General features: G+C 40.0%; 1 protein-coding gene across 6 annotated transcripts in view; it reads right to left on the bottom strand.

Annotated features, from left to right (window-relative positions):
* Nucleotides 1–1,404: 1,404 nt before the first annotated feature.
* GANC (glucosidase alpha, neutral C) overlaps nt 1,405–27,373 on the bottom strand; it is an 83,588-nt gene continuing 57,619 nt past the window's right edge. For 3 of the 6 annotated variants that reach the window (XM_074393805.1, XM_003928964.3, XM_074393806.1), the window contains 11 exons: nt 27,186–27,329; nt 25,977–26,073; nt 17,276–17,377; nt 15,871–16,114; nt 14,615–14,679; nt 12,391–12,467; nt 9,457–9,531; nt 7,112–7,225; nt 5,759–5,871; nt 4,400–4,503; nt 2,176–3,796 (listed from right to left, as the gene is read on the bottom strand). In XM_074393805.1, the coding sequence (XP_074249906.1) occupies nt 3,687–3,796; nt 4,400–4,503; nt 5,759–5,871; nt 7,112–7,225; nt 9,457–9,531; nt 12,391–12,467; nt 14,615–14,679; nt 15,871–16,114; nt 17,276–17,377; nt 25,977–26,073; nt 27,186–27,329 (1,245 nt within the window). In that variant the 3' untranslated portion in view covers nt 2,176–3,686. Of the gene's footprint in view, nt 1,495–2,175; nt 3,797–4,399; nt 4,504–5,758; nt 5,872–7,111; nt 7,226–9,456; nt 9,532–12,390; nt 12,468–14,614; nt 14,680–15,870; nt 16,115–17,275; nt 17,378–25,976; nt 26,074–27,185; nt 27,330–27,373 lie in introns of those variants that run through there. The other 3 variants (XM_074393804.1, XM_010339591.3, XM_010339593.3) reach the window with 3 other exon arrangements.

Genomic DNA, 27,373 nt, shown 5'->3' on the forward strand with positions numbered 1-27,373 from the left:
AAAGTTTGTCCAGGCTGGTCTCAAACTCCTGACCTCAAGTGAACCACCCGCCTCGGCCTCCCAAAGTGCTGGGATTACAGGCGTGAACCACTGAACCAGGCCTAGAGATCTTCCCTTTAACAAAGCACAGAGAGGTTAAATTCCATGGCCAAGATCACTCAGCCAGTTCACTGTAGAACCAAAGTAGACTCCAGGTCTCTTGATTTCCATCGAAGTAAATGTATGAATAAGATTTAACTGATGTGAATTAGGCATGAGATCGGCATAGCCTTGCATATAAGTAGCTGGGCTCCTCTTCTCCTGGCTCTGACTAGACGGCAGTCTAATACCATTGGCCTGGCTGGAAACAACTGTCAAGAAGCAGCTGCTTCACTTTGGGTGGCCAAAGTGGGTGGATCACATGAGGTCAGCAGTTTGAGACCAGGCTGGCCAACATAGTGAAACTCCATCTTTACTAAAAATACAAATTAGCCAGGCCTGGTGGTACATACCTGTAATCCCAGCAATTTGGGAGGCTGAGGCAGGAGAATTGCTTGAACCCAGGAGGTAGAGGTTGTAGTTGTAGTGAGCCGAGATCATGCCACTGCATTCCAGCCTGGGTGACAGAGTGAGACTCTGTCTTGAAAAAAATAAAGCAGCAGCTGTCTAATTCTGGCAAGTCTTGCTGTGGCACTAGAGCTTTTAGCAAGGCTGGTCATGAGACAAGCAGATCTGATATTAGATGCCAATGTCTCTGTTATTTCTCCTAGAATGCTAGCTATATGGCCTCTGTGGTCAGTGGCTAATATGATAGCCTGTTTCCAGTGGAGCTGCTGATGGCTTTCTATCTCCTGGCCTGAGAAGTTTTTTTAGTCTAGAGTAGCTCTCTGAGGGTTTGGTAGGTGGAAATCCTAAAAGCAGAGTGGAATGCTTGATATTGTCAGAGGAATCTCATTACTCAGGCTTATTAGGCAGAGTGGTTAATTAGGTGAAAACCATTCAGCTCCCAATGCTGATGTGCTTTGACTGTTTCTGCTGCTTATCATTACGATGCCTTGATAGTGAAAGGTAGGTGACAAAGTGAAGGAATTCTGCACACAGACCAAACTCCAGAATTGTATTTTCCTTAAAACAAAGAAAATTGTTCTATGTGATCCTAACACAACGCTTAAAAGTAAAAAAATTACCATGTAATCAAAAGATCCCATTTCAATGTTGCCAACTGTTCCAAAAGAGAAGGTAAGACTGGGAGCAGTGGCTCATGCCTATAATCCCAGCACTTTAGGAGGCCAAGGTAGGAGGATCGTTGGGGCCCAGGAGTTCAAGACTAGCCTGAGCCCAAACAAGCTAAAAGGTTTTTGATATTGTTGCCAGATTGCCATCCTGAAAGATTATACTTACATTTTTCTGTTGGGTAGTTTCCGTTTTTAAACTGATTTGTCAACTCATTCCTTGACATTTACATCTTGAAGGAAATACATACTACGTATTCATTTTAGAGCTTTTTTAGGAACCCTGTTGAAATGAATAAAATTCCTTATATAAAATCCAGCTTCCCGTGAAATCATATTAAGAATTAACCACAACAAAGTAATTTAATGCTTGTAGGACAACTCAGCCCCATATTGCTCTCTAGCACACAAATTCAGCAATGGGAGGTAGGTAAAGTGTGAGAAGCAGTAAGAGCAGAAAACCATCAAAAACACCCAGACTTTCTTTCTGTCCATTTGTCTGTAGTCAAATGTTTCAATATAGATTTGGGTCAAAACAGAGCGGTTCCTCATTAACTTACTCTACTAGTTACTGTTCCATTCCCCCAACGATATTTTAAATGGAAGAATAGACATGTTATAAACGTTGACCTAAAGATAGTTCTTATTGAACTTTAAATGCTATTAAAAACTATCATTTATTTTAGGGAAGAGGACCCAGTCTTCTGGCTAAGTTTTATTTTAGGTTGGCAAGAGACATCTGAAGACAGGAACTATGGCTTCAGCTAATACAAGATTGCTCCTTTCTTCTCAACTGCAAAACTTACAGAAATACGAGCAAAGAATCTGTGTGGGTCTCTGTGAGCTTACATATGGTGCAGAGCTCAAATCTCAACTCATACAATGAAATGTGTCCATGCGGAAATACACAATATTGATTGCCTTTGGGAAAAGTCTTGTGTCAGAAAAGTAAATCACATGGAAAAACATTCAATTATAATTTTTTAATCAATTAAATCCACCAGCTAAGCAATCATAGCCGAACAGTTACTGAAAGTCAGGTATAATGGTGCTCTGTAAGACAGAAGAGAAATAGAACATGCTCTGGAGGAATATACAATCTAGTAGGAAAGCAGAGACATACTGGAAATATTAAGACATGATCCCTGAGAATGCTAAGTAGAGCACAGTTATAAGTGGGACAGCATTTCAGGGAAGGGCAAAATCACTGCTAATGGGTGTGGGGATAGGAGTGTTGGGGTAGTTAGGCTTCACGGGAAAGTGGGATTTGAGTTGGGCCTAGAAGGATGGTAAGGGTTGGGGGAGATATTGCTGCCCAGGGATCAGAAGGTGCAGAGGGGGCTGTTGGCAAGTTGCTAAGTGGAGGAAGCCTGATGAGAAGAGGTGTATGCTAAACAGTGCTAAAGAGTTGAGGCTGCCAAAACAGATGGTGCAGCAGGCAGCAGGGAGCCACTGGGGTCTGTAGATCCATGGGCATCATAACATGACTGGTACGTTGTAATGTTTTGCCTCATGGCAAGCCATATTAAAGCCTGGGACAAAAGGAAAACTCAGCAATATGAATCCTGTTTTTATTTTAAATTTTGATATTTTGTTCATCATGGGTATTTGTTGCATTAATTCTGATTTTTAAAAATAGTGCACTGAAATATTACTTATTTTGATTACTGTATTTTTTGGTATCCCTTAAATTTTGCGCCCAAGACCAGGGCCTCACTTGCCTCATCCCAGCCAGCCATGAATTCTACTTCTGAAGTTCAGTAGAAGTAGACATGGATATTTATTTCACTGTTATTAATTATAGCTTACTCATATTACAAATATTCTTTGGTTAGTAGATAGCACTTAATTAAAAAACAGCTTAAAAGACATGGATTTTAAGATTAGCCTGAGAAGCACAAAAGGAAAAAGAATCCTTTGTGCTGCCAAGTTGATCTTTAGGGAAGAATAATTCCCACTGCTGCAGAGCATGCAGTACAAACCCAAGAGGGCTGCTTTGTCCAGCCCATGTAGGTGAAAGATAACTGGGGAGTACCAGAGGCTGCTGTCCACTTGGAGACTGGCCTTGAGCAACTCAGCTGCTGCAGCCAAAGCACCAATGTCACATGGCCTGAGGCAAGCCCTGGCAAATGGGCTGCCCAGGTAGGCTTGGCCCAGATTAAAACAGACCCATGCAGCCCTGCTCAAGGAATGGAAGCAAAGGAAGACTCCTGAACACTATATATGTCTCAGGGGTATGTGTCCAGGAAAAAAAGTGATGTCTGACACAAGGAATACTGCTACTACATCTTAACATGTAAAATCGGAAATTTTAAAACATGAAATCTATTGTTCATTGGCATAATGGCGATGAATGAAAGATTATTTTGACTCAGGGAAGGCAAGCAGATTGCAGCACAAATCTCACAAAAGGCAAGGGGAAAGGTTGAAAAGGGCAGGCAGGTCCCTGCTCATGTCACCAAGGGCAGTTCTTTGTCATATGATGTGGACCTCCCAGTCAGTGGCAATGTTGAGTGAGAGATTCTTCAGGCTCAGGGTGGATGTTTTGGCACAATACATAAAAGCCACAGGCTGATCTTTACCATCTAAACAGCAAGACGATAAAAGAGGGAAATTTTGATGAATCTCTAGAAGGGAAAAATATTTTCTTCAAATCTGAAATGTTTTCTCACTCGAGTACAAAATCTTATACCCCACTCCAATTTAATAGCACTTTACCCATGCACTTCCGTGAAGTTTTAGAAACATGGAAAACTTCATTGTTTTGAGCACAAGATTGGTTGAAAAGAAACCATAAGGAACAAATAAATTTGTCTAAGAACTTCAGGAAGCAAGGAAGGATTTAAGTCCCATCCTGCCCTTTTATAAACTCCAAACACATGGGTAGGATTCTGCAGGTCTTCAGATAGCTATAGTTTAAACAAATATTCAGAGAAGCTACAATACTATTTCAAGCCCCAAATAAGTTTCCTTAGAAAAACACTAAAAGTGAGCAGAAAAATCAACTAAAGAAGAGAAGCAAGATGGCATCATTTATTCTAGAGACTAGTATATTTCACCTCTACCTGAAGCAAACAGTCCACTCAGACTAAGCATATTATGTCGGTTTGGGGACTAATCATCTCTTCATTCCAGATAATTCTGTTTATAAAAACAAATGGTAAGGTCAGAATGGACTGCTTTCTCACCGGATGAGTGGGTAATCACAGAAGATGGCTCCTTCCTGAGGCCTAAGACCAAGATTTGCTCCACCACACACTTGCTGGGATAATGACCCCTCTGGTCGGCAGAACTGGAATAGATACAAACAGTATTAAAAGGACAGTGACGGGTTTGAAGTGGCTGCCAGCTCAACATCTCCAGCCTTGTGATTTCCTCTCCCAGCTGTCCCCTGGAGGCATGATCCATATAGGAGTCATATTTATTAGGATGAAGAGATAATAAAAGATGACTTGGCCAGGCACGGTGATTCATGCCTGTAATCCCAGCACTTTGAGAGGCCAAGGCAGGCAGATCACTTGAGGTCAGGAGTTCAAGACCAGTCTAGGCAACATGGCAAACTCCTGGCTCTACCAAAAAAATAAAAATTAGCCAGGAGTGGTGGTGCGTGCCTGTAGTCCCAGCTACTTGGGAGGCTGAGATACGTGAATCCCCTGAACTTGTCAGGTGGAGGTTGCAGTAAGCTGAGATCACACCACTACATGCCAGCCTGGGTGACAGAATTAGACGCCATCCCAGAAAAACTTAAAAAAAGACCACTCTATGTACCAAGGAACAGCTAACTGGTGCCAAATTAGGCTCTCTTTCACAAGTATTTGAAGAAAAATCACTGAAGAACACAAAAGTTACAAATGTGACTGAATGTTATAATTAAATTATAATAAATCATAGCATGTTCTTCACATGTACCCCCAAACCTAAAATGCAATAAAAAAATAAAATAAAATAAATCAGATATTTAGTGAATTGGTGAATGAATGAATGAATGGAATTAGTGGGAGCTTAAATTAAGTCCTTTTTTATTTTTTAGAAAGTAGAGGAAAGGAAGGTAGAGACAATAAGGGAGGATCATTTATGGCAGAGTGGTTGAAAAACACTCCAGAAATGGGCCAAGTGCAGTGGTTCACACCCGTAATCCCAGCACTTTGGGAGGCTGAGGTGGGTGGATCACCTGAGGTCAGTAGTTCCAAGACCAGCCTGGCCAACATGGTGAAACCCCATCTCTATTAAAAATACAAAAATTAGCCGGGTGTGGTGGCACAGGTCTGTAGTCTCAGCCACTCAGAAGGCTGAGAGAGGAGAACTGCTTGAACCTGGGAGACAGAGGTTGAAGTGAGCCAAGATCCTGCCACTGCACTCCAGCCTGGGCGACAGAGCAAGACTCTGTCTCAAAGAAAAAAAACAAAAAAACAAACAAAAAAACTCCAGAAATGGCCTTCATTCGTTTCTTTAAATAGTATCTTAAAACATCACCTGTGGATTTGAGGATATCAAACAGATAGTGTGACTTATTTAAGAAAACAAACAATTTCTTTAGCTGCCATTACCTATTGATCAAAACACTGGAACAGAATGAAAACTTCCTGTGCAAAAATTGCTGCTGGTGGAGGTACTGGAATGAATGGCCATCATCAAGATATAACTCACCCACTGAAGAACCCTGGAGAATGAATCACAGAGACAAAATGTGCTTATACAATAGCTTTACCGGAAAAGAATGTCAGCTCCTAAAGGGTTACAACAGAGTAAAAAGTTTGTGAAAAATTCAAGCTATATGAGGTAGTCGTACAAATATTTAATATATTCAATAGCCAATCATTCCTGAGTAGATAGTAAAACAATAGGAAAGTCACGTAAGAGGAGCACAAAGAGTTAGGCTTTGTTGAAAGAATTTAAACTATAATATATGTTCAGTTGTATAAGTGAATTCCCTGAAAAATACTCCACCAGAATGTGATGACAAGGCCAAGAAAGTTCACAGAATGATACTGATGTTAAAAAAAAAATTAATATATAATAGATGAGATCAACTGTCTTTAGAAGACCCTCCACTTAGAGAATGGTATCTGGTTCTTTTTTTTTTTCTTAGTAGGGGGACCCCTATTACATGTCAAACAATGTCACAGCACTCCATGTGGCAATTTATTATTGACAATACTCGATATGCTATGAATCTCTAGTCTTTTGTATTTATTCTGGAGCCTCACATGGGTCTGGGGCCCACAGTTTGGCCCAAGAAGACATGCCTAAGTAAAAAGGAAGAAAAAAATGTGTAAGTGAATCATTTTATAATACTGATATCAATGCAAATAAGTATTAATATAGTTAAGAGTAAGGTTTGGTGTGTGTTTGGCCCCATATTATATTTGAATAGACCGACAGAAGAAGAATCTGCTACAGGCCTCACTAGGCTCAAAAATCTTCTCAAAATGACACATCATTTCTAGATCCTCCCAGGCTTTGGTTTTAGTTGTTGGAGCTACCTGATGAGAAATCACTGGGTGGGACTGAGGTCTCTGAAATGGTGCAAAGATATGGGTACCATTTAATGGAGACTGGGTTTTTGGGCTATCTATGTGAGAAGGCTGCCTATGGCCCAAAAAGCATTCATTCTAGTAGTAATCAGTGTTAAGCTCAAGAGCACCAACAGTCAAGTGCCCAAGAGGAACATTCTGTCATTCCTAGATCTCAGAGTTCCCTTAAGAACAATTCCAGGAAAAGCACACAAGCTGAACAATGATTCAGAACAGAAATGATTCAAAACCTTGATTTCTAGATAAATGTCAGGAGCACCTATCTCATAGATGGAGCTCACCACTTTTAGGTGGTATCCCACACTCAAAAGGCTACCACTGGAAAGAGAGAGTAGAAACAAAAAGGGTAACAGATTTTCCAAATACCTTTGTGCTTAGAGCAACCCGGAGTCCATAGGAAGATTCAGTCATCCAGCCTGTGGATTTTCCTATGGTTGTCTTTATTGGTACCACACTTCCACCTCGCTGAAACACTGGTATCTATAACACAGCAGCATGCTCAGGGAAGCAGTATTCATATAAGAAAATTTCAAGGTAGAATTTAAAAATACTTCATTTTAAAAGTTTCACACTCTTTACAAGTACAGATTCATAGGCAAAATAAATTTTAGGGAATGGAGATGGCAAATATGGGGGTCCTGGTATTAAAAGGAAACAGCACTAACACTGAAGAATGGTCCATTTTTTACTTATTAGGGAAAGTTCCCACCCTTCACTGGTTTGTTCTCTACATCTGCCTTTGCTGTTTTTTCCTCTTAAGCGATGAATTCTTTTCTGCCTATCCTATAAATGGCCTTTCCTATTTTGTATTTTAAATTTTCTATCAGTATAGTATACATGCTTATTTCTAGAGCCCTGCTAAAGAACGAAGTTTTCTGTCTTTGCAAGTGGGCCCAGAAGTCTGTTTGTATGTGTGCATGTATAACTGATGGTGGATTTTTGGTTTGGGCAGATGCCTTTTGTCCTCACTCACTGCAGCCTGTCCCCTTCTCGCTCCCTGTTTCTATGGCTCACCTGGATGACTGATTCCATTCTGAGGGTAAATCTGTGAAACTGTTTCTGTTATATTATAGATCACCAAGGGCACTTTAAGAGACCCTAACAACAGGCCCATAACCATGGGTCTTCTGAAATGGCACTCTAGGCAGCAACGCCTGGGTAGGTTTCCCGCCTCCTGTAAGGAAGCTGCCTGTGTCATAGGAGGGTTTCTGCTTTGCCTTGATTCAAGAAGGAGCATGCAGGAGAGTACAAGAACACACATGAAGTTGAGATTGAGGACAGAGTAGCTCAGATGTCCAATCTCTGCTTACCTCGCCTTTGCAGCGAGAAGTAAAGCACTTCCATCTCCCCACACATTTCTTTTTTCTTTTTTTTTCCCAAAGAACAAGGCCATAAGTTAGAGTGAAATGGGCTCTAGAATGGGAGTCCAGCCCAAGGAAATGCACTTGGGGGTTTGTCTCAGTTCTGCCACAAGTTTGCTGTGTCCCCTGGTCAAATAATTAACTTCTCTGAATCTCAGGTTTATTCTTTATCTGTGTGAGGGATTATAGTAGATGATTGTTAAAGTTCTCTTCTAGATCTGAAAGTTGATAGCTGAAATTATTTTTTTTAAATAATGGGGTTCATATTGCTGCTGATAGTTTACAAAATAATATCAGTATCTACTTATCAATCTTCACACTGTGGTAGTGTGGCAGTGGTTGTGATTCAGATATAGGAAGGAAGTTCCCTTTAGAAACTCAAGACAGCCTGGATGGACCACTTTGATTTTAACTCCATAATTGATGCATTTCCTTGGGCCCAGGGTTACAACTGAAAACTCCCATTTTTTGCTTTAGTCCTGTAGAATGACATTCCAGATGGCACATGTGGTGACTACCATGTTTTCTATGTTTTTAGTGTGTTTGTTCTTTTTAGACACACAAATGTAAACATACAGGGAAGAGCTGTGTTTGTCCCTGATGTCTCACTCTGTGAAATCAGAGTAGATGTGATTTTTAACTATTTTCTTCCTCGCATTTTACAGCTTTGTCAGAATTAATATACCATATAAATCACCAACTTAAAGTGTACAGTTAAACAATTTTTAGCACATTCAGAGCCATGCAACCATCACCACAATCATTTTTAAAGCATTTTCATCACCCCAAAAAGAAACCCTGGACCAGTTAACAGTCATTCCCCATGACTCCCTAACCCTCTGCCCCAGCACTAGGCATCCCTGAACCTACCTTCTGTTTCTCTGTGTGCTAGTCTACAGAACGCTAGCATCCTTGTTTTTTTCTATAGAGGAACACATTATGGACTTAATGTTTGTATCTCCAAATTCAAATGCTGAATGCCCAAGCCCCAGATATTTATAGATTGGGCCTTTATCATGTTAACTAAGGTGAAAAATGTGGTCATAAGGGTGGGTTCCTGAAATGACAGGCACAGTGTCCTTGTAAGAAGAGAACTGAGATAGCGCCCTCTCTTTATCTCTCTCTGTCATGTGGGGGCACAGCAAGAAGGTAGCAGTCTATAGGCCAGGTAAAGTCCCTCACCAGGAAAAGATTCAGCTGGCACCTTGATTTGGAACTTCCAGCTTCCGAAACTTTGAGAAAAGCAGCTTCTGTTGTGTAAAATCACCCAGTCTGTGGTATTTTGTCATGGCAGCCCTAGCTGACCAATAGAGCAGAATAGGTAAAAACAGTAGTCTGAAAATAACTTACAGTGTCCAGGGCTACTGGAATCTTTACAGTACACCCTCCTTCCCAACAAGCAAATGTCTTACAGTCATACCAGACCTAGAAAGTAAGGGGGCCCAGTAAAAAAGAGTACATCAACAACTCTGCTCACCATTTCAATACTCAGTGAAGCATCCACTTACCTGGATTTCAAATAACCAGAAAGCTGAAATAAGTGTAACTTAGAAAATACATTAGGTAGAAGTTAGGAAGAACATGTGCTTTTAAAAAGATATCAAAGGACTGTGACTGATTAATTTAACTAAAAGGCCATTTGTTTCTCTATTCATCCAAAAGCTACTTATTGAACAATCCTCTATGTGCCCAGCACTGTGCCAGGTGCTGAGTATTTATGACTGAACAGAAAAGACATAGTTCCGGTCCTCATGAATTTTTATTTTATTTTACTTTCGAGACATAGTCTCTCTCTCTGTTGCCCAGGCTGGCATGATCTCAGCTCACTGCAACCTCCACATCCTGGGTTCAAGCGATTCTCCCCGCCTCAGCTTTTCAAGTAGCTGGGATTACAGGTGCCCACCACCATGCCCTGCTAATTTTTGTATTTTTAGTAGAGATGAGGTTTCGCCACGTTGGCCAGGCTGGTATCAAACTCCTGACCTCAAGTGATCCACCCGCCTTGGCCTCCCAAAGTGCTGGAATTACAGGCGTGAGCCACTGCACCCAGCCATCCTCATGAATTTTAAAGTCCACTTGGCTTATAAAAACTTAATGCTTCTAGTATGAAAGAAGTGATGAAGAAGAGGAAAAAAAAAAAAACAAAGAAGACAAGCACATTGCAGGCAAATAAATTACAAAAGAAGCAGAAGAAAAGGAAGCATCAGAGAAGGAAACACACCTGGGAGGAAAACAAATGGAAACGTGAATTACTACTACAGTACCTTTTTTTTTTTTTTAAGTACAATTGAAGAATAAGGTTCTTCAAGGGGGTTTAGATGCTGAAGTACCAATAAGGTCTCATAAAGTAATTTTATGGGATAAATTCTTAAAATATCATCAGAAGCAGAATTAAAACAAACATCTTTTTCTTTCTTTTAGCTGAGACACTTTCTGGCGGCCCTGGAGTCTATTTTGCAACCTCCTGGAATTACCACATCATTTAGATGGCAGTTATGTGAAGCAAGATAATCACAAAACAGCCCAGGAAATAGCACTGAAGGAACATAATACACACTCACAATGAAGTGTTTGGAATGATGATAGATTATGAGTAAAAATCTGTGAGTAAGTTGGAAAGGGACTAGTTCTTCTTAATGGGAACCCCCCACTTTGCTGGAAATCAACTTGAGAAATTCTCAGCAGAAATATCAGGCAGGGCATTTATTCAGCAGTTGCTGGATTTAACCGTTTCCTCAAGTTTCTACTTGGCAGGGGAACCTTAGGAAAGTGCCCTCAACTTCAGAACTCCAAATAACTGGAGAAGCCAAGAGGACAGATAATAGTTAATGAACATTCTGGAGAGAAGCCTGGTTATTGTTCTGTCAAAAATGACAAGCATAGTAGGTGGAACTGTGGCCCTTCAAAAAGATGTATTCACGTCACAATCCATGGAAGGAATGAATGAATATTACCTTCTACGGTCACATGCTTGATTAAGTTAAAGATCCTGAGATAAGAAGGTTATCCCAGATTATCCAGGTGGGCCTTCAATGTGACCATAAGCGTCCTTAAGAGACAGACAGAGACACACGGAGGAAAAGGCAACGTGAAGACAGGTGAGACTGCAGTGATGTGGCTACAAATCCAGGAAGCCCCTCTGGAAGCTGGGATGGAGGCATGAACAGATTCTCCCTCAGAGCCTCTAAAAGAAACTGACTCTGACAACATCTTGATTTCAGACTTCAAGCCTCCAGAATTGTGAGAGAATAAAGTTTTGTTTTAAGCCATTAGGTTTGTGGTAATTTGTTACAGAAGCCTCAAGAAACTAAAGAACAACCAAAGCTAGGTTGAAGGAGAACATGGCGCTGAGTGTGGTTTCGTGGAGTTGCCAGCCCAGTGTGTGACAGTACTGAGCAGTGAGTGCGGTCTGGCTTAGCTACCTTGCCACTTGCCTTGACAGCCCATGACTATGTGGTGTAGCAGTCCGATGCCAGCTCCATACCCGCGTATCTCTTTCCCTGACTGCTGGAGCCTGTGGCATGCTATGGTGCTCAAGGATGCTCTCTAGGGTTATGTCTCCTTCCTGCTCTCCCTTCCACACCCTCTTCCCTTAGTCTGGTGCCCTGAGTTTTGCTCCAGCTCTTCTTCTGGCCCCTCTAGATCTATCTGTGGCCTGTCTTTGGAGGCTGCTCATATTACCCATGGCTCTCTACCTGCAGACCACCAGTATTCCCTCCTCTCCCCTGTGCCCTTCCTGGGTTCAATGCACTGGACTCCAGCAGGTCCAAAATGATATTTTATGCCTGGGACAGTAATTAGTGACAATAATAACAGAGCAGAGGAATCTGGGAGGGGAGTCACTATTGTTACTTTCTACCCACTTTGGTGAGTACACTGAGACCAGCTTTTGGTATCAAAAATTCAGGCTTTTGATAGGCCCATACGAAAGAGCAAAGTCTCTTCATACCTGCTTTCCCCCAGTTTGATACCTCATAGCATACTGAAGATTTCTTCCTACGCCAAGCCTTGATGTGTTTATCAGGACTCACTTTTACTAATCAAAGTGTGAAGATTAAAAATCATTTTGATCCTCCTTAGAATCCTCATCAATTCATTTTTCTCTCTCTTCTCCTCCATTAAGTTTCTTGACCTCTGAGGACAGTGGTCATGACGACTTATTATAATCATTACTTGCTACAATTATTTGGGGTGTGTTCACAAACACATCTCTTTCCTAAGAGAAATGAAGGGATGAGAGATACGAGACATATCAGATATGTGGCTGTTTGTTATTACTCTTACCTCATTCGATCCTGGCAGAAACACATCAACTATGGTGGCTTTTGGTTCTGTGACTGGATGAATCAACAATGCACTCCCTAAGCAATGGAGAGGAAATAAAGTTGAGTATCATTATTACAGGTCTAAAAATTTCCTTTCCCTTTAGTTGAGTGCTAGCTATCATGGTGTTATGGAACACCCAACTATGAACTTCAGAGAGGCAGAGACTGAGTTGAACCAATGATTTGTCAGAGATGCAATGACAAAGAGAGGGCAGGCACTCAAAGAGGTAAGCTCAAAAAGGTCATCACCCGTCATTACTGTACTTTGGGTATACTGAGACTATAGAAAAGGACTCTGACACAGTTCATTGGTCTCATTTTGTATCTATCTGCTAGTGTGTCAATAGTCAAAGTATCATTGCTCCTTTCCAAGTGCTTCATTGTTTGCTGTGAGTGATGCTGATGTTGGGGAGCCCACAACTATTATCCAGAAGTGTGGTTAGTGTGGATGCTCAGAATCTCTTGCTTTGACAGGTATAATCAGAAAGGCTGTTGTTTTCTTTCTTTTTTTTTTTTTAGAGACAGGAGACAGGGTCTTACTCTGTTGCCCAGGCAGCAGTGCAGCAGTACAATCATAGCTTACTGCAGCCTCTAATTCCTGGGCTCAAGTAATCCTCCAGCCTCAGCCTTTGAGTAGCTAGGACTATAGGTACACGCCCACCATGATAATTTTTAATTTTTTTGTAGAGACAGGGTCTTGCTATATTGTACAAGCTAGCCTCAAACTCCTAACTTTAAGCAATCTTCTTGTACTCAGCCTCCCGCAGTGTTGGGATTACAGGCATCAGCCACCATGCCTGGCCTCTAGTTTTCTTAAAGGCAATCTGGATTATCAACTTTGATTTGACCTTGGAGCAACACATAGGTAAAATTCACCCATTTACTAATTTGCTCTTTTTTTTTTTTTTTTTTTTTTTTTTTTTTTGAGACAGCGTTTCGCTCTTGTTACCCAGGCTGGAGTGCAATGGCGCGATCTCGGCTCACCGCAACCTCCGCCTCCTGGGTTCAGGCAATTCTCCTGCCTCACCCTCCTGAGTAGCTGGGATTACAGGCACGCGCCACCATGTCCAGCTAATTTTTTCCACCTTTAGTAGAGACAGGGTTTCACCATGTTGACCAGGATGGTCTCGAACTCTTGACCTCGTGATCCACCCGCCTCGGCCTCCCAAAGTGCTGGGATTACAGGCTTGAGCCACCGCGCCTGGCCTAATTTGCTCTTTTATTCAATAAATACTTATTTTGAGTGCCTACTGCATACCAGGCACCATGGTAGGCTCTGGGGATATAGTGGCCAATAAGATAAGGATGGTTCCTGACCTTATGGAGTTTACAGCTAGTGAAAACATATATTTAAAAAAAACCTGCAAATTAATTAGAATTAAGACAAATACCAAAAGAGGCAAAAATCACAAAACAGAATGAAAGTTACATAAGAGGGACTAATGTTGACTAGGTAGAAATAGGTATAAGGAAACAAGGAGTGGTCAGGGAAGTATCTCCAAGGCAGTGACTATTAAACTGAGACCTAATGATGAGTGGAGACTTAAAGAACTCAGAAATGGAGCTTGGCACAGTAGCTCAATCCTGTAATCCCAGCAATTTGGGAGGACGAGGTGGGTGGATCCCCTGAGCTCAGGAGTTTGAGATCAGCTTGGGCAGCAAGGCGAAATCCCATCTCTACTAAATACTCAGAAACGAGATTTACCATTTGGGGAACAGTACACTTAGCCTGGCTTCTTGAGCTCCATTACTAAGTTGATAAACTTCCATATTCTGGATTTGATAGTTAATCTTTGTTAAAGAAGAGGTTAACCAAATAAAAACTCTACTATTACATCTGGTTCTTTACTATCACCACTTGGGCTGTTTTATCTACTTCCCTTCCCCATAGTAATCTCAGGCTTAGAGGAGTGAATCCAGAACAAGAATCCTAAATGACATCCACAAATAGGATAGATTTATTGGATGTTAGCAAGAACAATATTATAATAAATGCTACATCATAACTGAATGGAGGTATGATCCTACTAATAATGCAATTAGAAATCTTGGTGAAGGTGTTTCCTTTATTTTTATTTTTTGGCTTTCTAGGGATTTTTTGAGTGTTCCTATATTAGAAAATATTAATAATAAAAACATAATTACAGTTTTCATCATGACTATAATTAATCAAAAATGCTCACCCAGCATGTATTCATCTTCCATATCAAAAGTCTTTAGTTCATTGGGGAACTCTACCCACAGAGGCCTTGGGAAATAAAAAAAATTCTTGTTTTAACATTACAGATGTCTTACTGCAATCAATCACTTATACTTTAAGGGTTTTTTGTTTTGTTTTGTTTTGTTTTGTTTTGTCTTGTTTTGTTTTGTTTTGTTTTGAGATGGATCTCGCTCTGTCACCGAAGCTAGAGTGCAGTGGTGTGATCTGGGCTCACTGCAGACTCCACCTCCTGGGTTCAACCAATTCTCCTGCTTCAGCCTCCCAAGGGATTAGAGGTCTTCTATTATAGATCTTCTAATCCCAAGTAGCTGGGATAACAGGCACACACCACATAACTGGCAAATTTTTGTGTTTTTAGAGACAGGGTTTCACCATGTTGAACAGGCTAGTCTCGAACTCCTGACCTCAGGTGACCTGCCCACCTCGGCCTCCCAAAGTGCTGGGATTACAGGTGTGAGCAACCACGCCTTGCCTATTTTTAGTTTTATAACTGTTCAAAGGAAATGGGAAAGTGCCAAAGAGCCAATATTCTTTTTCATATGATTCAAGCCTAAGCCTGGCAAAATAAGTTACTCTTCATGAGAAGATATTTATCGGTTAAATTCTGAATGAATTTTGTTACAAAGCCACTTCCTTTTTCTTTGAAGTATCTCTATTCTGTCTCCTATCAAATATCAAATATTCACACTTTAGTCATAAAGCAGTAGGGGATCTAGTTTTTTTTTTTTTTTTTTTTTGAGACGGGGTTTCGCTCTTGTTACCCAGGCTGGAGTGCAATGGCGCGATCTCGGCTCACCGCAACCTCCGCCTCCTGGGTTCAGGCAATTCTCCTGCCTCAGCCTCCTGAGTAGCTGGGATTACAGGCACGTGCCACCATGCCCAGCTAATTTTTTAGTAGAGACGGGGTTTCACCATGTTGACCAGGATGGTCTCGATCTCTTGACCTCGTGATCCACCCGCCTCGGCCTCCCAAAGTGCTGGGATTACAGGCTTGAGCCACCGCACCCAGTCCGAGGATCTAGTTTTTGTCTTCTGTGTCCCCAACAGCCAGCACCCTGTTTACTATGGCTGCTCAATAAGCTGACTGAAATTTGATTAAACATGTAGATTTTCTTCATCTTTCTCTTGAAATCACTGTAATCACTGCATTCTTTAGTCACTGAGATCTTCTATTACAGATTGGTTGCTGGGGTCCCTGAATGGATAAAGCTTTTTTACCTCATAACAGGTTGGGAAGCCACGTGTGCATGGTAGAACAGAGAATACCAATATGGCAGGAGGCCATAGCGCTCTCTGATGGCTTCTCGGATGAGCCGGGTGTGTTCCTCCCCAAAGAGCCAGGGCTCCCGCCGCTTGGTGTTCATGGTAGCATGGCCACGGAAGAAAGGCTGGTAGGCTCCAGCCTGGTACCAACGCACTAGCAGCTCTGTCTCTGGATTCCCAATGAACCCACCTATGTCAGCTGGAAGCAAAGGAAGGCCAAGTGAGGCAACCAAGCTTTGAATAAATGACGCACACAGGGAAATTAAGGTTTGAAGACTGACAGGAGAAAAGCACGATATATGCACTCCAAATGACAGGATAAAGCTGTGGTCTCAAACAGGGGACCTTTTACTATATAACTCAGCATGTTTGGGGATCTGACAATAGGCTTTCAGAATATTACTTTCTTGTTAAAAGGTCAGAGGCTTTACTTCAATATCAATATTCCTGTATGTTCCCCAAACCAGATAACCCAGACACTGAAAAAGGTATGCCTGATTAAATAACTGTGTGTGTGTGTGTATGTGTGTGTGTGTTTTGGAGGGGGGCAGTTGGCAACTGATTTCCTTTGGAAGCAACAGCTGAACTAAGATAAAAACAGAACTGGAGAGAAGCAGATAATCAGAATTAGATGTTCTGCAGAATAGAATTCCATGTTAAGCCATTGAGTGGGATACAAGACATATTCCTTGTATTGTACATGGACCAATGCCATAAAACCACATGCATCAGAAGAATGACCTTAATTTGCCTCTACTCCTACCAGAAACAAGGAGCAGCTGGAACTGCAGCCAACCTGAGCACCTTCCATATTGAGATCTCTCATCTCCAGAGAATTCTTAGGATGGAGGGAAGACAGCCTATTGGGAAATCTTATTTTAACTAAATTTATCTTTCTCAAGAGCATATCTTTTTGTTTTAGCATGGTTAAACTACACCACAGAATTTTAAATCTGCTGAGTAGAAAGAATTTCTGTAAGACTGACTTTCCAATTTGCTAAATTCCTTGTAATTTTATTTTTCTTACTTTCAAGAAGAAAAGATAGTTGTCAGGAAGAGAAACTTAATTATCAAGAGCATCTAGGAAGAAAGAGATAAGAGGATGAGGGCATGAAGCACTCTGGATCCCTTTCTGACAACTTGATTTCATGTCCTCAACACAGACCAGACAGAAACAGCTCTGAGGCATGCCTTTCACTCAGCTTTCTAATCCGCCCCTCTTCACTTTCTCACATTTTCTCTTTCCCACATTTGTCTGCCCACAACAGCTAATGAGAAGGAATTTGTGACCAACTTTGATGAAAACACCCTCACTTTTAATTTTCTTGCACTTCAAGCCTCAGGTAAGGACTCATCTTACCTCCACAAAAAGAGATCCCAGTAATGCTGAGAGTGAGTAACATTGGGATAGAAATTTTCAGGTAGCTCCATTCTGCTGTGTTGTCACCTGTCCACACGGCACCTTTGGTCACCAGTAACAATGTATTAAAATCACAAATCAATCATTGTTTTCAATTTCCTATGTAGATTCCTTATTTGTAAAAGATAACTTAATGAAAACAGATTTCTTGCCTTAAAATAAATAAATTCAAATTTTCTACAATGAACAGTATTAATTTCCTAATGTGAAAAGTTATTAAAATCTAGAAAACAAGCATTCTAGGAAAATATTCTGAAACTGCACTTATTTTTGAAGTACAGTTTAGGTCTGATAGAGGAACCCTTTGAAAAATCAACTTTTAGATATAATTTGCATATAATACATGTGCTTTTTTTTTTTTTTTTTTTAAGACAGTCTTGTTCTCACTCGCCCAGGCTGGAGTACAGTGCTTCCATCTCAGCTCACTGCAACCTCTGCCTCCCAGGGTTCAAGTGATTCTCCTGCCTCAGCCTCCTGAGTAGCTAGTATTACAGGTGCGCATCATGCTTGGCTAATTTTTGCCTTTTTTTTTTTTTTTCAAAAAAAATTTTTTTTTAAAAGATGGGGTTTCACCATAATGGTCAGGCTGGTCTTGAACTCTTGACCTTAGGTGATCCACCCACCTTGGCCTCCCAAACTGCTAGGATTACAGGCGTGAGCCACCGCGCCCAGCCAATTTTTGCATTTTTATAGAGATGGGGTTTCACCATGTTAGCCAGGCTGGTCTTGAATTCCTAGCCTTAAGTGATCCACTTGCCTCGACTGACCAAAATACTAGAATAACAGGCATGAGCCACCATGCCCAGCCTCTTCATGTGCCTTCTTTTGTAAAGTGTCTATAGAAATCTTCTGCTCATTTTAAGAAAATATTGAAGTTCAGGGGTACATGCACAGGTTTGTTATACAAATAAACTCATGTGTCACAAGAGTTTGTGGTATAGATTATTGTGTCATTTTGTCACCCTGATGTTAAGCCTAATACCTATTAGTTATTTTTCCTGATCCTCTTCCTCCTCTCGCCCTCTATTCACAGGTAGGCCTCAGTGTCTGTTGTTCCCTCTAGGTGTCCACATGTTCTCATCATTGAGCTCCCATTTATAAGTGAGAGATGTGGTATTTGGTTTTCTGTTTCTTTTGCATTAGTTTGCTAAGGATAATGGCCTCCAGCTCCATCCATGTTCCTGTAAAGGGCATAATCTCATCCATATATATATACTTTTAATAAAAAAGAAAAAAAGATCAAAGATCAGATTGCAGGCCAGATATCTCGTTCTTTTTTATGGCCAGATAAAAGTATTCCATGGTGTATATGTACCACATTTTCTTTATCCAGTTTACCACTGATAGGCATTTAAGTTGATTCCATGTCTTTGCTATTGCGAATAGTGCTACAGTGAGCAAACACATGCATATGTATTTATGACAGAACAATTTGTATTCTTTTGGGTATACATCTAGTAATGGGATAACTGGGTCAAATGGTAGTTCTGTTTTTAGTTCTTTGGGGAATCACCACACTGCATTCCAAATGGCTGAACTAATTTACACTTCTACCAGCAGTGTATAAGCATTCTCCTTTCTCTGCAACCTTGCCAGCATCTGTTATCTTTTGACTTTTTAGTAATAGCCATTCTGACTGGTGTCAGAGAGTATTTCATTGTGGTTCTGATATGCTTTTCTCTATTGATCAGTGATATTGAGCTTTTTCTCATATGGTTGCTGGCCACATGTATGCCTTCTTTTGAAAAGTATCTTTTCATGTTCTTTGTCCACTTTTTAATGGGGCTATTTGTTTTTTTCTCATAAATTTGCTTAAGTTCCTTATAGATGCTGGATATTAGACCTTGGGCAGATGCATAGTTTGTAAATATTTTCTCCCATTCTGTAGGTTGTCTGTTTACTCTATTGATAGTTTCTTTTGCTGTGCAGAAGCTCTTTAATTAAATCCCATTTGTCAATTTTTGCTTTTGTTACAATTGTTTTTGGTGTCCTAGTCGTGAAATCTTTGCCTAATCTCATGTCCAGAATGGGACTGCCTAGGTTGTCGTCCAGGGTTTTTGTAAAGTTTTGGGTTTTACATTTAAGTCTTTAACCCATCTTCAGTTAATTTTGTATACTGCATACAAAGTGAGTCCAGTTTTAATCTTCTGCATATGGCTTGCCAGTTGTCCCAGCACCATTTATTGAATAGGGAGTCCTTTCCCCATTGCTTGTTTTTGTCAGCTGTGTCAAAGATCAGATGCTTGTAGGTGTGCAACCTTATTTCTGGGCTCTCTATTCTGTGCCATTGGTCTACATGCCTGTTTTTGTGCCAGTGCCATACTGTTTTGGTTACTGCGGCCTCCTGCTTTGTTCTTTTTGCTTAGGATTGCCTTGGCTATTCAGGCTTTGTTTTTTTGTTTTTGTTTTTGTTTTTTGGTTCTATACGAATGTTAAAATACTTTTGTTTTAGTTCTGTGAAGAATGTCATTGGTAGTTTGACAGGAATAGCACTGAATCTATAAATTGGGCAGTATGGCCATTTTAACAAATATTGATTTTTCCTATCCATGAGCATGGAATGTTTTTCCATTTGTTTGTGTCATTTCTAATTTCTTTGAGCAGTGTTTTGTAGTTCTCATTGTAGAGATCTTTTACCTCTCTGGTTAGCTGTATTCTGAGGTATTTTATGCTTTTTGTGGCAATTATGAATGGGACTATGTTCCTGATTTGGCTCTGGGCTTGACTGTTGTTGGTGTATAGAAATGTTAATGATTTTTATGCATGATTTTGTATCCTGAGACTTTGCTGAAGTTATTAGCTTAAGGAGCTTTTGGGCTGAGACTACGGTGTTTTCTAGATACAGAGTCACATCATCTACAAATAGAAATAGTTTGATTTCCTCTCTTCCTATCTGGATGCCCTTTATTTCTTTCTCTTGCCTTGATTGCTCTGGCCAGGACTTCCAATACCATGTTATTCTGAATAGGAGGGGTAAGGGAGGACATCCTTGTATTGTGCCGGTTTTCAAGGGGAATGCTTCCAGTTATTGCCCATTCGGTATGATGTGGGCTCTGAGTTTGTCAAATATGGCTCTAATTATTTTGAGGTATGTTCCTTCAATACCTACTTTGTTGAGAGTTTTTAACATGAAGGGATGAGATGAATTTTATTGACAGCTTTTTCTGCATCTATTGAGATGATCATGTGGTTTTTGTCTTTAGTTCTGTTTAGGTGATGGATCACATTTATTGACTTGGGTATGTTAAACCAACCTTGCATTCCAGGGATAAAGCCTTCTTGATTATGGTGGATAAGCTTTTTGATGTGTTGCTGAATTCAGTCTGCCAGTATTTTGTTGAGGATTTTTCCATCAATATTCATCCAGGATATTGGCTTGAAATTTTCTCTTTTTTTGTGTCACTGTCAGGTTTTGGCATCAGGATGATACTGGCATCATAGAGTGAGTTAGGAGAAGTCCCTCCTCCTCAGTTTTTTGAAATAGTCTCTGTAGAAATGCTATCAGCTATCCTTTGTACATCTGATAGAATCTGGCTGTGAATCTGTCTGGGGTCTTTTTAGCTGGTAGGCTATTTATTACTGATTCAATTTTGCAGCTTGTTATTCATCTTTTCAGGGATTCAATTTCTTCTTGGTTCAGTCTTAGGAGGATGTATATGTCCAGGAATTTATCCATTTCTCTTAGATTATCTCCTTTGCAATTTCTAATGATGTTTATTTGCATCTCCTCTCTTTTCTTCTTTATTATCTAGCTAGAAGTCTATCTATTTTGTTAATTTTCTTTTTCAGAAAACCAACTCTTAAAGTAGGTTGTTTTTTAAAGTAGGTTGTCTCTCTTCTTCTTGAGTTGTAAAAGTTCTTTACATATTCTGGACACAAGTATTTTTAACAGATCTGTATGTATATTTCAAATATTTTTTTCCTCAGTCTGTGACTTGCCATTTCATTTTCTTACCAATGTCTTTGAAAGGGCAGACATTTTAAAATTCCGACGAAGTCTAACTTGTCATTTTTTTCTTTAATGATTCATGCTTTTTGTGTTCTATCTAAAAAATCTTTGTATATTTCAAAGCCATAAAGATTTTCTCCTGGCCAGGTACAGTAGCTCACACCTGTAATTCCAGCACTTTGGGAAGCCAAGGCAGGTGGATCACAAGAGTTCAAGACCAGCCTGGGGGCTGGGTGCGGTAGCTCACACCTGTAATCCAAGCACTTTGGAGGCCAAGGTGGGTGGATCACCTAAGGTTGGGAGTTCAAGACCAGCCTGACCAATCTGGTGAAAACCCATACTAAAAATACAAAAGTTAGCCGGGCATGGTGGTGGGCACCTGTAATCCAGCTACTCAGGAGGCTGAGGCAAGAGAATTGCTTCAATCTGGGAGGTGGAGGCTGCAGTGAGCCAAGATGGCGCCACTGCATTCCAGCCTGGATAACAGAGCAAGACTCCATCTCAATAAGAAAAAAAAAAGATTTTATTCTATGGTTTTTTTCCAGACATTTAATTGCTTGTATTTTTAGCTTTTAAAATGAGTTAATTTTTGAGTTTAATTTTGAATATGGTATGAGGTAGGGGTGTAGTTTCATTTTTTTCCCTACACAGATATCCAGTTGTTTCACAACTATTTACTGAAAAAAAATTATAATTTTTCCATTAAATTGCCTTGGAAACTTTGTTGCAAAGCAGTTAATCACATATGTGTTAGATATACTGGATTTTCTACTCTATTCCATTGATCTGTATACCTATTTCCTCCCACCTCCACCACCTCCTGCTCCCCAAAGAAAACCCTGTAAAATTTGAGAGAAGAGTTATAGTCCATATAGGAGAGACATAAAAACAGTAGCAATAACAATAGTTAACATTTATTGAACCCGTACTGAACCAGGTGTTATGCTGAATAGTTTGCTAGTATTATCCTACTTAATCACAACAATCCTATCAGATAAACACTATTATAAACTCCATTTTACAGATGACAGAAGTATAGTAAGAAGTGGATACATACTCTACCCACAGTTACACAGTTATTAAGTGGTATAGTCAGGATTTGAGCCCAGGCACTCTGACGAAGACAGTGTTCTTGTTCTTGTTTACTGCATAGTTGCGGAGGGTTTATGATGAGAGATTGTAACTCACCAAAGAGCCATAAAAGGGAAAATCTTATTTTCCTAAATATATACCACTCCCGGCCAGGTGCAGTGGCTCATGCCTGTAATCCTAGCATTTTGGGAGGCTTAGGGGGGTGGATTATGAGGTCAGGAGATCAAGACCATCCTGGCCAACATGGTGAAACCCCGTCTCTACTAAAAATACAAAAAAATTAGCTGGGTATGGTGGAGCATGCCTGTAGTCCCAGCTACTCAGGAGGCTGAGGCAGGAGAATTGCTTGAACCCAGGAGGCAGAGATTGCAGTAAGCCGAGATCGCTCCACTGCACTACAGCCTGGATAACAGCGTGAGACTCCATCTCAAAAAATATATATTTATGTATATATACACATACACATATACTACTCCTGAAGCATTTTTGTCTATCTTCTACCGAAATAATTTTGGTAGCTATTTTTGCTTTAATCTTTCATAGAAATTTTAGGATGCCCTATGACCAAAGAAAAAAATTCTTTTTTTTTTTTTTTTTTTGAGACGTTCTTTCACTCTGTGGCCCAGGCTGGAGTGCAGTGGTATAATCTTCGCTCACAGCAATTTCCGTCTCCCAGGTTCAAGCAATTCTCCTGCCTCAGCCTCCTGAGTAGCTGACTACAGGAACATGCCACTATGCCTGGCTTATTTTCGTATTTTTAGCAGAGATGAGGTTTTACCATGTTGCCCAGGCTGGTTTTGAACTCCTAATCTTGAGTAAACTGCCCACCTGCCTCGGCTTCCCAAAGTGCTGGGATTACAGGCATGAGCCACTGCTCCTGGCCACCGAAAAAAAAAAATAAAGAAAAGGAAAAAAAAAATTAAAAAAATATATATATATATATATATTTTTTCCTTTTTTTTTTTTTTTTTGATACAAAGTTTCACTCTTTTTGCCCAGGCTGAAGTGCAATGGCACAATCTTGGCTCACTGCAACCTCTGACTCACGGGTTCAAGTGATTTCCGGCCTCAGTTTCCCTAGTAGCTGGGATTACAGGTGCGAGCTACCATGCCCAGCTTTTTTTTGTTTGTTTGTTTTTTGTATTTTTAGTAGAAATGGGATTTCACCATGTTGGTCAGGCTGGTCTTGAACTCCTGACCTTAGGTGATCCACCTGCCTCGGCCTTCCAAAGTGCTGAGATTACAGGTGTGAGCCACTGAGCCTGTCCCAAAAAAAAATATTTTTGAGGGATTGTTCTTTTAAAAAAGTATTCTAATTTTTCTTTGACTTCAAGTGAGATATATACATAGCTACATCATAATTTTGAAACCCTTATGAAGACATTCTCATCAAGAAACAAAGCTCACATTAACATGCAGATATTTTCATGTCTCATACTGTTGTTTGGTCAGAAGCTCTCTATGGCTATTGGTCGTAGCATATGACTTAACAAAGTAGTGTTTCCTATAATGTTTTACTACACAGTGAAGCAAAGCTGATAGTTTCACACAGAGTACTACAGGTTAAGCAGTGGATCAACATAAGAGATCAACAATAACCTAATATCCAAATATTCTGTTATTTTTTTTTAAACTGTTGATGGTAAATGTTTTAATTAAAAATACTTTTTTGTGATTAAAAATGATACTTGCAGACATATTATAAAATAAAGATAAGTAAAAGAATAAAATGAAAATCACTCATAATCACCAAGGTATTATATTTTCTTATATTTAACCATCTGCCTATCTATCTACCCACTTACTGATTTAAATTACTACCTTACATTTATTTTTTATACAACTGAGATAATAAGAAATAAGACTTGATGTCTGACAGATCAGTAAGGTGACTACAGTTAGCCTTAACTGATTGTGCACTTCAAAAAAATTAAGAGAATTAATTTAAATGTTCCTACCATAAAGAAAATATACGTATTTAAGGTGACAGATATCCCAATTACTCTGATTACATGAATATATCAAATTATCACACATACCCTGAAAATATGTGCCTCTGATACACATCAATTAAAAAAATAGGATAATATTATAAACAGGCATTCCTTTTTTATTTATCATGATATCACATACATTTTCTCATGCAATTAAAACTACTATTTAAAATAGCCTAATGAAAAGAAAAAAGAAAAAAAATTTAAAAACATAAATAGCCTCACGATAATCTATCGTATTACTATACCATACTTTTATAACTATACCCTTACTGTTATATATTTAGATTTTCTTTCTTACTTTTGTTTCAAGGACTACTGCTGTGTTGAATACCTCTGTACATGAATCTTTGCCTAAGACTGCCTTTTCCAGAATGCCACAGGGCCTGGTTTTCAGGGTTGGAATGGGAGGCTTAATAATGTCCACAGTATGTTAAGGGCTCTCAGTTGTTTATGCAAGGTCAGGGGACTTAAAATAGCCTTCCTGCCAAGGGTGGTGAAGCTGAACCAGATCTGCATTAGCTGGTAAAGTGCATGCAGTTATAAATGACCCTGACCACACACAACAGCCAGGTCTATTTTAAGCCATATTACTAAGTGGAACAGGTGGTTAATGGAATGTGTTAGAGGTGTTATCTCCTTGGATTTGATAAATCAGAGAGATAGGATCAAAGATGACGATCCCAGCAATCTGAATACTTTGAAGTCACTCTCCCAACAACTAAGTGGCCACTTCTTTAGTGGGAAACAAGAATCAAATGATTAAAATTTGTTTACTCTGTCTTATAGGACAAAATGCATACTTCAAGGCACACCATGGTCTACAATCAAAGGCCTGGCCAATGGCTATTGAAAAGGAAGGTATCAGCTGAGTGTGGTGGCTAACACCTGTAATCTCAACACCTTGGGAGGCTGAGGCAGGCAGATTGCTTGAATGCAAGAGTTTGAGACCAGCCTGGGCAACATGGTGAAACGCTGTCTCTACCAAAAAATACATATACATATATAAATTAGCTGGGCATGGTGGTGTGCACCTGTAATCCCAGCTACTCATGAGGCACAGGTGGGAGGAGTGCTTGAGCCCAGGTGGTTGATGCTGCAGTGAGCCATGACTGCACCACTGCACTCCAGCCTGGGCAACAAAGTGAGACTCTGTCTCAGACAAACAAATGAAAAAAAAAAAAAAAAAGGAATGAAAATGAAGGCATTAACACAGTAACATTACATTCTATAAAAGGTTAAAGGCCGGGCGCAGTGGCTCAAGCCTGTAATCCCAGCACCTTGGGAGGCCGAGGCGGGTGGATCACGAGGTCGAGAGATCAAGACCATCCTGGTCAACATGGTGAAACCCTGTCTCTACTAAAAATACAAAAAACTAGCTGGGCGTGGTGGCGCGTGCCTGTAATCCCAGCTACTTAGGAGGCTGAGGCAGGAGAACTGCCTGAGCCCAGGAGGCGGAGGGTGCGGTGAGCCGAGATCGCGCCATTGCACTCCAGCCTGGGTAACGAGAGCGAAACTCCGTCTCAAAAAAAAAAAAAAGGTTAAAAAAAAAACCCAAGTTGCTAACATGTTTTTAAGTCTAATATGAGCCATTCCCATTCCTTACCATACTTCTGTGATCCAGCAAAGAAAGAACGTGTAAGAACAAAGGGTCTTTCCTTCCCTTTAGATCGCTGTATCAGTCCTTCTGCAGTAGCCATTTGCTGTAACACCAAACAAGACAAATTTCAAAGAGATGATTGGATTTGTACAGACATCCCCAATAAGCTATCTAAAATACAAAAAGCAAATAGCAGGCAGGAGTGTGAAATGTAAAATATTAAAATAAATCCATAAAATAGTTTTGGTGGCGTAATGAGACTACTCCAAATTCTCTTATTAAAAGAATGGAAAATTTTCTTTGGTTAACAATAGCAATGAAACAATAACAAACAATCAGCTAGCATTTCTTTGGTGCTTACTATTGCTAGGCACTTAATACAATTTTCTCATATAGTCTACATAACAACCTCTGAGACAGATGGTTTTAATTGGTAGGAAAAACTGAGATTCAGAGAGGATAAATGACTGTTCCTGACCTAAATAAGAAAGCTCACTAACTAAAGTAGTCTCTAGTTATTGCAACAGGCTGTTAAAGATGCAAACACATTACTATCTGAAAACTGTGCTTATATTTAGCCAGGAGCTCCCATTGGAAAATACCAATAGGCAAGAGGGCCACAGGAATATGGTCAGAATTTGAAAATAACAAAGAACCATGGGTATATAAGACAGCAAGTGTCTGCCGAGTCTTTAGGATGCAGTTGGTAAATGAAAGGTAATTTTATCACCTTTATTGAGAAAACTAAGTACTTAAGGAAGGCTTCACATTTTTAAAGTATACTTATTGAAATTATATATGTTCTAAATCTTGCTCCTCTAGTATGACTATAAGACTTGCTGTATTTAGATATTTGTGAAATCTTAAAACACTTGTTTTAATTACCTTCATTCACATATTTATACGCTGCTTGCATCAATAAAAGTTTGAGCCAGTGAGTGCCTCTTATTAATGGCTACTATCAAGGCAGTGGTTTTTATATTATAATTAATTTCATAATATTTAAAAGTTCATCCAGTTCATCATGCAAAGAAAAAAAGCAAAGGAAGAAATAATAAAAAATCTTGTATTGGCTACTACCTAAGACTCATTGCAGTTGTCAGAAAAGACACACAAAGAGAAACGAACAGTAGAGCACAGCTATGATTTTACAAAGCAAATGACTTTCAGCCATAAGGCAGGTCACATGAGCCCAGTTCTTTCTGGGTGTCTTACGTGATAAAAGCCGTAGATGTTGTGGAGTTCTCTGTGCTCCCAATTGCCATGATGAATGGCATTCTTCTGCATGGTTTGTTCTGGCCCTCTAAAGACAGAGGGCTCATTCATATCATTCCAAAGGAAGAGGATATCTGTAGATCCCTAGGAAGTAAACCTTGGTCATAATGACACTCCTACATTGATGA

This window comes from Saimiri boliviensis, chromosome 2 (assembly GCF_048565385.1).
Source record: "Saimiri boliviensis isolate mSaiBol1 chromosome 2, mSaiBol1.pri, whole genome shotgun sequence".
Taxonomy (NCBI): Eukaryota; Metazoa; Chordata; class Mammalia; order Primates; family Cebidae; genus Saimiri; species Saimiri boliviensis.